General features: G+C 55.8%; 1 protein-coding gene across 2 annotated transcripts in view; it reads left to right on the forward strand.

The window, feature by feature from the left end:
- SMAD3 (SMAD family member 3) overlaps positions 1 to 12,492 on the forward strand; it is a 113,593-nt gene that overhangs the window by 95,452 nt on the left and 5,649 nt on the right. For both annotated transcript variants that reach the window (XM_024568458.3, XM_053927706.2), the window contains exons 6-8: positions 6,203 to 6,415; positions 8,490 to 8,627; positions 11,046 to 11,190. In XM_024568458.3, coding sequence (XP_024424226.1) covers positions 6,203 to 6,415; positions 8,490 to 8,627; positions 11,046 to 11,190 — 496 coding nt within the window. The remainder of the gene's footprint in view (positions 1 to 6,202; positions 6,416 to 8,489; positions 8,628 to 11,045; positions 11,191 to 12,492) is intronic.

Consider the following 12,492-nt stretch of genomic DNA (forward strand, 5'->3'; position numbering starts at 1 on the left):
CCGAGGTGAATGCTGCAGACACATGGCAGCTGAGCTAGGAGAGGACACTTGGGGAGGGTTCACTGCCCAGCTCTAGCTGACGAGACCTCTTCAATGAGTCAGAGCACCCAGGACGTGGGGTGGGTTTGGGTTGGAAGATGACAGTGAGCAGCCTTCGCTTAACGTGTCCAGGAGGCAGCTAGACAATTAGGAGAGAGGTCAATGCCAAAGGTACAGATTTGGACGCCATTAGCACATGTGACACCTTTCCCATGGTGAGGGCAGAGAGACAGGGTTCTGTCGTCAAGTGGGGAAGGAAAGCCCACGCTGCGCACGCGCACCTCTTCATGGGGCCCGAGGCACTGGCACAGTGAAGCCTCTGGTGCAGTCAAGTCCTGCAGAGGGGACACCCGTTGATCCGCTCTTCCCCTTCCCTTGCATCTGACCATCATTCCGTCACTCTTGTCTTATCATCCCATGGGCCATCCTGAGATCTCACTTTGGAAACACCGATGAAGCTTCAGCCCAAGTCTTGCAAGTGGTTGAATTCAGCAGAGAGAAAGACTCAGCTCAAGAAGGAAGGAGAGCCAAAGACAGACCAATGGGGGATCCCTTGAGGGAGGGACGGGGTTGAGGAAGAGGCTGAGGGTCAGATGGAGGATGGGGCCACGGCAGCTGGAGGGGAGGGAGGTGTAATGGAGGTCCTGCAGAGACACAAAATGAGGTGTAAGAAGAGGCCTAGAGTTTGACATCGGGAGTCCAAGGGCATCCTTTGGAGAGCAGGTGTGGAGAGAGGTGGGGGCTTAAGTCGGTCAGCAATGGCTGAAGGGCAAATAAAGGGTGAGGGTGGGGAGGGAGCACTCAGAAGCAGCCTCTGGATTTCTCCTTCTTGGCCGGCGTGTCCCAAGGGGCAGGATGATGGCAAATACACAGCAAGTTCTTCCTAGGGAAAGATGGGGACATCTCAAGACATTTGTTTATTTCTTGTAAAGAAATTATTATACAAAAAGAAATAAAGCATAGGACATCTGGCTCCTTCTTCATTTCCTCCCCACTCCAGGCAAATGGTTGGGCCTCCTGCCACAGTTAAGTCATCTCGGGTGACTCGCGGGAGCCCCATGTGTGATTGAGAGCCAGCTCAGCCTCCTGCCAGAGGCTTGGGGAGACCCCAGGGCTTTGTTTTTGAGGGAAGGGATATGAGCAGGTGATGTTCCTGTTATTACACACCGTGCTCGGTGAGTCATCTGGAATTTCCTAAGCATGTAAGTCAGAAGGATTGGGGCAAATGGAGGGGGAGGAGGAGGGAGATGGAGGGAAAGGAAAACGATAACGAGCTGGATCCTGCTGGTGAGTAAGTTGTTCTCTGCTTTAAAGTGAGACATCAGGATGGGCCTTGACCAAGGGAAACGTACCAGGGAGTGTCCTGGAGCAGCAGCTGAGCTGGAGTTTAAGGGGGCGGTGGTTTCTGAGTACCTTGGGCAGAGGGTGCCCCCTTTCCTGTCAGGAGAGAGGGGCCGGGTGGCAGGGCGGAGGGAAGACCCCTGGCCCCTGACAGAAGACAGGGGTCCAGGTTATAGGATGGTGGCCAGTTCCAGGTGTCTTCATGCTGCTACACAGTGCTTTGTAACAACAGGAAGCCAGCTGCCGACAGCACTCACACTCCTGAGAGCCAGTCTCTGAGACTTTGTCACAGGTCTTGATCTCAGTAAGCTGGTCCTAGGCTGAAAGGGCATGGGGTTCCTTCTGGGTACACGTCAGTGCATTACCCTCATCCTTAGTGAGACAGGTTGGGACTGGTGCCCCGCATGCCGGGTGGGACCCAGCTGGCCTGGGTCCACAGGCAGTTACCCTCCGGTGCACAGGTAGCTCAGACACAGGGGGCCCTTCCTGCATGGAGGGGTCAGGCAGTGCTTCACAGCCACGGGAGCTGGGACTTAACAACTGGGGTTGGGCAGCCCAGGCAGAGGGAACAGCACAGCTTGACAGATGGCAGCGTGAAGGCACAGGGGGATCGGAATGTGGAACCCCCTGGACCCAGGGAGAGCTGCTTCCACGGGGAGGAGGGCCCAGAGGAAGCCAGCCCATTCAGGTTTGCCCTTTGGCCTTGCAGCGCCGTGCTCCTGGCCTTTGCCCGCTCCCTGCTTTTGATTTATAGTAGAAAGTTAATTTCCCCTCTGGCCTCCCCCCCTTCCTTTACCGGATTTGGGTTTCTTGCACATGTTTTTAATAGGCATCCCTTAATCCAAGTGTTGCCTTCTGGGTTTTATTCTGTTTTCTTTTCCTTAAACAAAACAGAAAGTCTATGCCAGTTTGGAATAGGGCTCAAAACTGAAGCCAGCCAGTGTGTAAGGCTGGCAGGGGGCCAGTCATGAATTAAGTGCCCCATGCCACTCAAGAAGTCTGGCCGACACCACACTGGTGGGGGCGGGGGGCCGGGAATGGCCGGGGCTGGAGGTTCCTGCATCTCCAACACCTCTGCTCCAGGAACAGAGATCCGCACAGACTCAGCATCCCGGCCAGGAGCGGGGCTGTTTGAAGGGAGGGGAGGCCTTGGGCACGTGCCGTCACCTACCATTCCAGGTGTGCCACATCCTTGGCCTGGAGAAGCAAAGCCTTTCTCCACTGGGACAAGTCACCTTACCCCTGGAGAGTCATCTTCCCAGAGTAGCCTTGAAGGCTTGTCTTCAGGTTCTTTTGAAGAAGGAACCTGCTGTAAAATCCTTGCTGCTCTTGTTGAGAAACTCTCAAAACCCCGGTCAGGCTGGCTTGATTGACGTGGGGGAGGGGTTACCACCTGGCAGACTTCTGCTAAGATTTGGTGCTAGGACAAGCTTTGCTTCCCCTGCAGAACGAGTAGGAATTTTCTGTCCACCAGCCAGAGCATTGTAGCGTATTCGGCTCCCTTTGTGCCTCGTGTGCTCGGAAGCGCAGAGCCAAGTTGAGGGTTCTTTCGGTAGCTGTAATCTCAGGGTTATCCCAGCGATAGCCTTCTCTTTTCCAGGGTCCTGGCTTTTTGTTTCTCTCGTACTTACCCGTGGTATGGATCAGTCCTGTGGTGGGAGAGAAGTGAGGCGTGTGTGAAGATTAAAAATGAAGTGCCGTTCACGGCGGAACCCGGGTGGTGACTGTACCCGTGGGCCTGCAGCTCCTCTCACAGCAGCGCCTTGAAGAAACAACTGAGGGGTGGTGGGAGGCGAGAGGTGGAAGGCAGGGCTGGTTTCCACTGTTTGCAGAGAATAATAAATGTGTGGCTGGGGGTGCAGTGCCGGCTCTGGCTGCAGGTCAGCTCGTCCGACAGCGCTCTCTGAAACGGCAGCTTTCGGGCCGACTCGGCTGCCTGCTCTGCTCCTCCAAACCGGCATCTTCATAGCTACGGGTCGGCTCCCACATCCACTGGGTGTCTGCGAGTTGCAGAGATGTTTGGATAAGGGCTCAGATCTGCTTGGGAGGTTCCCAGGCCCCTCTCTGATTCTGAGACATCTTGAACCCACTTCTCCAGAGTGAGGTCTCAGCACCAGGTCACCCGATGGGTGGCCTGATGGCTTTTGGTAGGTGGGCTGTGTCAGTGTTCCTGGGAACTAGCTGTCTTTCTTTTGCCTTGGGATAAGCCCAGGGGGTTCTGGACGAGGGTTTATAATTTGGGGAGAGGACTCTGTTTGGTTCTGTACTTGGCCGGGGAAGCCAGCGCCAGACCAGACCAGCCACAGCTGCACCTTAAGGCTGACTCAGGCCAGAAGCACAGTGGCCTAGGTGGTCTGCCCTAGATGACTTCTAGTACACTGCAGACACTGTTCAGACAGGGAAACTGAGGCCAGAGAGTGAGGTCGCACCCCCAAGGTCGCAGCACAATCAGCAGAGCCTGCCTGTGGGCAGTGATGACCCGCAGCCCTTCCCCTGAACCTCTGGCCCTGACGTGTTGCCCAGCCACTTTGAATGCTTGAATTGCACTTGGATTTATTTATTTCTTGAGGTTTCCAAAGCAACATAGCTCACATTTTAGTGACTAAATTGTTTAGAGTATAGCTTATCTCGTTGGAATGCTGAAGCATCCAGCAAAGCCTGAGCTGGATGTGGCTGACGTGGCTCAACTCAACTTCAGGGGCACAGGCCACAGGCCACAGTCACTGCTGCCCCATCACGCCCCATCCCCCACTGAGCAGCTTAGATCTCCTGCCTTCCCTCCTCTTCCCTCGCTCCAGCCTGGGAAGAGAGGAAAGAGGCAAGGACGCTTTGCCCCTCTTGTGATGGAGGGCAGCAGGAACAGGACGTTCTCAAGTTCAGATAACCAAAGTTACTGTAATTGCCGTTTACACCATTTCTGGGGTGTCTGGTGCACACTCTGCACTTCGTATGAATTATCTCAGTTTGTCCACAGACAGCACCTGGTGGTGGAGAAGTTTCTCTGCTCCAGTGGCTGGGGGCAGCGGATGTAGAGGCTGGAGCCCGGAGTTTACGTGGTTTGCTCACAGTCACACAGCTGGTCCCCGCCAGAGCAGAGACTGAACTCTGGCCTCCCCCAGCTTGCAAGCTTGTGCTCTGTGACCTGGTTAACATTCAGGGCAATAGTCTTTAACCAGGGCCATTTGTCCTCTAGAAGACGTCTTGCAATGTCTGGAGACATTTCTTATTGTCACACAGCTTGAGAAGGTGAGATGGATGGGTGCTACCAGCGTCTTGTGCCCAGAGGCCCGAGGTGCTGCTGACCGTCCTACAATGTACAGACTCGCCCTCCCCCAAACAAGGAGGTATCTAGCCCAGACTGTCAATAATGCCAAGGTTGAGAAGCCTGGTCTGGGTGTCCTAACCCTCCAGCAGACACCTTCTGGGTGTGTGTTGGGTGCAAGGGTGGATGTAAGTTACTGTCTGCAACAGCTCCCAGGGGTGGTAGCAGTCTCTGCCCTCAGAAGGGATCATGGGTGTAGAGCTCTGGAGGCGATTAGGGCCACTTTCCCTGCAGGGGGCACCCAGGCCCCTTGCAGAACAGCTTCTGATTTCCCTCTCTTAGGCTTTACACACTTTTCAAGGTCTGGTGAGCGGAGGTTCCCGGTGGGTTCTTACCCCGGAAAGCTGCCTGGCAGGTAGTAAGCAGGGGTCTCAGGCCAGTGCTGAGACTTGGCCTGGCAAGTCCTTCCTGTCCTTCTCACCAGCTCCCACAAAGATGCACCTAAGTCACCAGGCAGCTGCAAAGATAGGTCAGAGCCAGAGTGAGGGATCCAGGCTGGAGGTCTGAGATAGAGGAGTGAGCACGAGCAGGAGACTCCTGATTCTCCAACCAATGGGCAGGCTTCAGGCAGGCAGAGAGCAAGATGTGGCGGAACTTGGTGCCCCCAGCCCAGGTGGAACAGTGCCGTGCAGAGAAGCAGCTGGTACTGGGGAGTCCCGTAGGACAGGGGGCACTGATGCAAGTGAGGAGGGATGAGTGCCGGCCCGGGGCTAAGACAGACCCACTCAGGGGAGTGATGATGCCCGGTGAGCAGGAGGACGACGGGGTGCCAGGGCCGCTGGGGAGGCCAGAACGGCAGATGACAAGAAGGCTAGGGAGTCGGGTGGGATCACGTGAGGGGAAACCTCTATTTCTTGTGAGAAAAAGAAAAGGTCGTTTCTGTGATAAGAGATGTGGGCCCAGTTCACTCCGGAGACAGCGCCTGGTGCGCGTGTGGTCACCAACCTCGAGCGCAGGTAGAGTCCCCCGGGCTGTGGCATTTTAAAGGCTTGGACACTGCTAATTGACAGCCTAGGAGTTTGCCCAAGACCAGCCAGAGCCCAAAGTGGGAAGCCCTTCTAGGGGGATGGGTTACTTAGGGGACCTTGGGGGAGAGGCTGGTAGGTGGCCGTGCAGTTGGTGGTGCGGCCCCCTCCTGCAGCGAGCCCACTGGGCCTGGCCCGCGGGTTTGCCCGGGTGTTGGTTGGTGCCTAGCCCTCTTCAGGTTTGGCCCGGCACTTCCCTTGAAGACTGCTTCAACCCAAGGCCAGGCCAGGCGGGGCAGGGCCTCTGTGAGCTAAAACTCGGTGAAGTATGGCAGGCCTGGTGGAATATTTCTCCGAACACCTGCGTACTGCGTCCCATTGGATCCTGCAAGTTTTAGACAATAGAAGGCATAAGGATGGGGATTACAATACCCTCGGGGAGGTAGGGAAACAGTCTCCTGGAGCTTCCAGGGGACCCCACAGAGGAGCCAGGGCCTGGGGTCCTGCTGACGCAGCAGCCTGGCCTGTCTCCTAGACCTGCAGCCCGTCACCTACTGCGAGCCGGCCTTCTGGTGCTCCATCTCCTACTACGAGCTGAACCAGCGCGTAGGGGAGACATTCCACGCCTCGCAGCCGTCCATGACAGTGGATGGCTTCACCGACCCCTCCAACTCGGAGCGCTTCTGTCTAGGGCTGCTCTCCAATGTCAACAGGAACGCGGCCGTGGAGCTCACGCGGAGGCACATCGGTAAGGGCCAAGGGGCAGCCTTATTTCTCTCCCTCTCCCACCCATGGCCCCAGTTTAGCTTCCACACAGAACTCAAACCACACCCACTGGGCTCTGCCTCCTACTGGGAGTTGGGGAGAGGACTCACCCCCACCCCACCCACACCCCCAGATTTTGTATTGTCTTGTTTAGGGGCCTGATAGATAGAGTTCAGGTTGCTTGGTCATTCTCACTGAGACACAGATCATCTCTGAACGTTTGAAAGCTGCAGAGGAAAACAGTTCGCTTAAGGGAACAAGAAAGGGAAATCTGTAAGAAAGGCAACATACACACTTCTCTTAATAAACATGCACTTAAATTACTGATAGGTGGGTAAGCAGGTAGTCAGTCTTGGGTGTGTGATCTTTTCTTTGTTAATTTTGTACAGGAGTATGATGATTCTAGAAAACTTAAACAAGGTAGAGAGGAGAATTGTCCACCGCTGGGCCACCGCTGCTGCTGGTGCTGTATCTTCCAACACCCAGAACATAGTGAGAGATTATTTCATTTAGGGGAGATGAAGCCTGGGATTTGTCACTGGGTTTGCTCCTGGGGTTATCACAGTAAGGAGAGTCACGGTTTGGTGATCCAGAGTCACTGAGGAGGGCTGTAGAGATGGTGTAGTGGGTGCAGGGGGTGTTCTCAGGCACTGTCTGCAGTCCCTGGGGCTGGTCAAGGGGCTTCAGGGCAAAGCCGGGAGCTGGGCAGGGCAGTGTGGGTCTGGCCCGTGGGAGCCAGAGCACCGCTGTGTTATATCTTGGGCATCAACAGAGGATTTCATTTGAAGAGAGGGTTTCGTAGTTGAGAGAAGAAAAGTTTGGAAGCCATGGTTTAGACCATAGGGCTCATTTTCCAGGGAGTAATCTGATAACCAGGAAGGGGCCGAGCCCTTCAGGGACCAGACGGCAAGTGGGACACAGTCAGGCCCCTGCCCCTGAGCCCTCGTCCTTCCCAGATGGCCTCCCCATTTTTTTACTTCAAAAAAGGTACTGATCCTGGGTGTGACTGATTCTCTTTACACTTTTCTATATATTTTTAAAATATTTCAAAAATTGCCATAACAAAATAAATATTTTTGTTCTTCCCACCTCCACCTCTGCCTCCTTCTCTTGATGGACATAATGCAGAGGCTCCTCCTTGGCACCCTGAGTCTGTCCTATAACACCGAACCAAGAAGAAATGGGGAGCAGGTGGGGGATGGGACAGTAATGGGATAAGGAGACAGAGGCGAACCTCCAATGTCCCGTTGGTCTGTTGCCTGGTTTCCATCCTACTTGATGTTGCACCGGTAAAACCTGGCTCCCTTTTCCAGCCCTCTGGGCCTCCTCCCTAGGAGCGGGAACCGAGCCCGTGTAGGAGAAGGGAACACCCCTGGCTGCACGGAGAGCTCATTGTCAGAGTGTTTACGGAACTGCTTGAATTGCACAGCCAATTTAAAAATAATTTCTGTCCATCTGGAGTGGATTTAAGAGATGAAGGAGAAGTAAATGATATAAACCTATGAAATGTCCTAGAAAAATGCACTGAGGGGAGAGAAGTATAGGGGTGGCACTGAGTCACCCCTGCAGTGCAGGACTCCTGGGGTGTCCGCCTCCTCAGGAGACGCTCTGCGGGTTTACTGAACGAACTTCTGAATCTCGGAGGGGAGGGGACCTAGTAGCAGCAGAGTACAGCTAATGCTCAGCAGGCACTTACTGTGTGTCTTACACCCACCTGGCGAAGTGGGTGTGATTATCGTCCCCGTCCGAACTTTGGCTCAGAGCTTGGAGTAACCTGACTGTGGTGCATGGCTGGTCAGTGGCAGAGGCTGTCATTGAGATCTACCCCATGCTCTTCCTCCCGCCATCTGCCTTCTCTGGCTTTAGAAACACAGCATCGCCCACCATGCCCTCTGCATGGGTTTAGGTTTGGGCTCTGGCTCCCATGTGCCTGGTGAAGCTGGAAAGAACTAGTCACTTGGAGCTTCGATAGCTCTGCCCCTTTGTTAGCCGCAGCTGGCCCTGGGGCCACTGCGTGGGGCTGGCCCCCTGGCCTGGTCTGACCTGAATCTCTCTAGGGCGGGGCGTGCGGCTGTACTACATCGGAGGGGAGGTCTTCGCAGAGTGCCTCAGTGACAGCGCGATCTTCGTGCAGTCCCCCAACTGCAACCAGCGCTATGGCTGGCACCCGGCCACCGTCTGCAAGATCCCACCAGGTAACAACACCTCTATACCCACCCCTTCCCTGAGGCCCTCTCCCCCACAGCACATGCCTGGGTTGCGGGAGAGGCTTTTCTCTGACATTTTCTGTTCACCAGGGTGTGCATTGCCAGCCTGGGGGCGCATTGCCTGGGTTTACTCTGTGCCGACCCTCCAGGCCTTTGATCCTTGGGTACCTGCTCCGGGTCCTGTGTGCATAGATGCTCAGGCAGTTTGTTTTCTTCCTTCCTTCCTTCCTTCCTTCCTTCCTTCCTTCCTTCCTTCCACAAACATGCACAGCACATAGTGCTGTAGGGGAAGGAGAGAGGCAGGAAGCCCTGCTGCTGTCTCCACAGACCTTACACACCAGTTAAGTACACAACACAAAGACACAAATGGATTTAATACAGGGGAAGGTGCTAAGCGTCAGGTGAGCCCAGGAGGAAAAACACATTTAACAGTTGGGACGCATTCGTGGAGGAGAGGCACAGGCCCAGGGTGAGGGTAGGGTGAGGACTTTGGGGGTTTCCAGGCTGAGCTGTTAGAGGGCAGGGTGCATATGGAGAGCACCCAGGCTGGAAGAGGCTGTGTAGAAGGCAGTCAGGGGAGGTGTTTAGAGAGCATGATGGGAGCAGGCTGTGGAAGCACGTAAAAGTGTTGCTTTTATTCTGGGGGACTGTTGAGGGTTTTCTGAGCAGAGCTGATAAATCCCACCTGTACTTCAAGAAGAGGTGGCAGGCTGTACCCCATGGAGCCTTGGTCAGGGCCAGGCCTAGGGAGCAAGACTGGGCAGGAGGCTGATCCCATCTGAGGCCTCTTTCCTAAGAACACTGGGGTGGACAGCCCCAGCCAAAGCCCACTTCTCACATGGCATGAAGTCACGGGGCATGCAGCCTGCAAAACGTGGACTGCGACTGGCTAGCAGTGTGCGTGGGGCAGGCCAGGCTGTTGACCGTGATGCATGTGTGGAATGTCCCTTCCTGCCCGCTGAGTCGCAGATGATAGTGGAGCTGCGGGCCGGGGGCAGGGTCCACTTAAGAACGGCAGATACTCGGAAATGGTAACAGTGCCGTGCGTTTCCAGAGCATTGTGTGGCTGCGTCTGCAGAGTACGTTTCTATCTCTGCTCTCGGGCCTCTCCAGTTACTCCGGCTCTTCAGGTAAGGAGGCATATTGAGGACACAAGTTGAGAGAGTTACAGCCACATGCCCGGGGACACCCAGCTAGTAAGTGGCTGAGCCAGGGCGGGCCCAGGTTTGACTGTGTGGCTCCCGAGTCTAGGGCTCGCCCGTTCTTGGCTCGGCTCAGGCCGCAGCCTGCCTCAGCCCGACCTCACCACACGTCCCCTTGGAGAAAGCTGGAGAGGAAGCTGGGTTGCATTCTTGGCGTTCCGCCCACTCCCTTTCCCAGCCCTCCCCCCATCTTTTCGGTGAGGGCTGAGCTGGCTCTGCTGGTGGTTGTCCGCTCCTAGAATGTGAGAGCTCGGGTCCCCTGAGGCTAGCCCCTCGTTTTGTAAAGGAGACACAGGCTTACAAAGAGAAAGTGACCAGCCCAGAGTCACACAGCAAGATTAGTGTTGGCCCATTAATAAACGTCACCCCAGCTCACCTTTTGGGCGCTTGTAACATGTGCTTTTGTCTTTATTTTTCTGGTGGACACATTCCTGGCACTCCGCCGGCAGGACTTCAAACACGAGATTTGTTACAAACTTTATTGGTGCCCGTCTCTCTAGTTTTACTGCCTGGAGAGTTAGACACGCACCTTTGCTTTGCTGTGAACGTCACCTCGTCCCAGCCTTGTGCCCAGAGGCCAAAATGTGGCCCAGATTCCTTACTCCCTCCTGGCCCAACGTGAGGTGGATTCGCCAGAGGAGCTGGGCGGCAGGTGCCCTGGGCCCCAGCGATGAGCTTCCCGGTGAAATAGCAGGCTGAGCAGCCCTTTAGCTAGCCTGTCTCTGCCGGCACTCCCTCTGTCCAACGGCAAGGTGGCCATTCGGCCCCAGGTGGCCGGCCAGATCCCATACAGCTGTGGGCATTCTGGCTCAGATCCCTTGTTCCTCTGTTCCCTGGAGGTCCTGCCTTGGGCCCTTAGCCCAGGGAAGGCCCCCACTCTCCAATCATCCCCCTTGTTCTTGGTAGCCCGCCTTACTGTCTTCCACAGCATCCCCGGAGCTCTAGGAGCGGGGGCTGGCAGGGCAGCATTTGATTCTGCCCCTCACACACACCAGCTGCGCCCGCCCATTGAGGTGGTGATGGCTTCAAGGGCAGGGACTGAGGGGCCCATCGCCAGCGCGGCGTTGAGTGTGGAGCACGTGTGTCACTTCAGTCGTGTGGGTTATGACGTCCCGGGTGACTCAGGGCTGGCCTTAGCCCAGAGGGGGGCACCGGACACCTCCGCCCTTTGTCCTCACGAGCGGTATCTCTGGTCTGTTGGCAGGGTGCAACCTGAAGATCTTCAACAACCAGGAGTTTGCCGCCCTCCTGGCCCAGTCTGTCAACCAGGGCTTCGAGGCCGTCTACCAGCTGACGCGCATGTGCACCATCCGCATGAGCTTTGTCAAAGGCTGGGGAGCAGAGTACAGGTCAGCGCTGGGGGGCCCCGTGGCCCGGGGCCCGGGGACCGCAGGGGACTCAGACAGCAGCGCGGGGGCTCCTCGGGGACAAGCGAGGCCAGCTCTCGCCCGAAGAACACAGACCAAGGATCCGAGAGAGGCTGCGAGCGGGCGGGCTGGGGGGCAGGGTCTCGCTGGCTAAGGAAGAGCTGGCACAGAGCCTCACACACACATGCTCCGTGACTCCCTTGCCACGACGCTGGGCAGGACCTTGCGTCATCCTTGTTATGTGGGTGAGGGAACTAAGGCCCAGGGAGGGAAAGTGACTTACCCGAAATCACATCGTTAGTGGAAAGGCTGAACCTAGGACGCGCCCTCTTGGCTTCTTCCTCACAGTTCATTTTGGGCAGATGGGTCTCTGACGACCCTCTCCAGGGGCTTTCATCCCCTTGTTCCTTCCCTTGCCTGTTGTTCCGTCTCTGATTCAGGTGACCCTGAGCATCTAGAGTATTGAGTGACTGAGAAGCAGCGGAACGAGGAGGAGACGTGGGTAGTCATAAAGGAACAACGTTGTCTTGCTCAGAAAAAGAAACAGTGTCTCTCAGAATTTCAGATGTGGGTTTAAACCTAGCACCAGGGGAGGCTCGGCCTGGCCGGCTCTGCTGAGTCCCTTAGACCGCTCTCGTTTGGGCTTAGGGAATCCAGCCCCTTCTCTTCCACACCTGGGCGGGAGTTTCCTGAGAGACAGGGCTGTGTGCCCCTCCTCCTACTCCATGCGTGGGGTGGGGGGCCCCCAGCTCCCCGGGCAGACCTGGAGGTACCCACACGTCCGCGGGAGCCAGCGTCTTGCAAGTTATTCTCCCCTTCTCTTCATTTTTCCAGATGTTTGGAATCCATTTTGTTTTGCAGTCATTCTGCACCAAGCCCAGCCCATTTCAGTATTGGCTCCGGGCCACCGTTTATAATGACATCCAGATGAGCGTGACTTATGGAAAATCAGATTCTCATTAGAGGGTTTCGGTCCGTAAAATCCTCCTCTCGCATTTACCGTATATTAGCTGCCGCTCCCTGCGTCTGCCCCGAGGTGCCAGGGGACAAAGCACCTTGGTCTGTGGGGATCTCTGAAATCCAGGATAAGTGGCCAGCTGGGCAGCTAAAGGGGGCAGATCCCGGGAGATCTGACAGCACAATCGTAATGGCCTGAGGAGGTTAGCCCAGGCCGGAGGCCTCACCCAACAGGCATTTTAGCCCGCCTTGTAGCCCTGACTGAAATCACCTGGGGAACAGGAGTTGAAAGGTTAGAAAATTAGTATTTTTTTTTAGAAGGGAAGG

Source organism: Desmodus rotundus, chromosome 7 (genome assembly GCF_022682495.2).
Source record: "Desmodus rotundus isolate HL8 chromosome 7, HLdesRot8A.1, whole genome shotgun sequence".
NCBI classification, from domain to species: domain Eukaryota; kingdom Metazoa; phylum Chordata; class Mammalia; order Chiroptera; family Phyllostomidae; genus Desmodus; species Desmodus rotundus.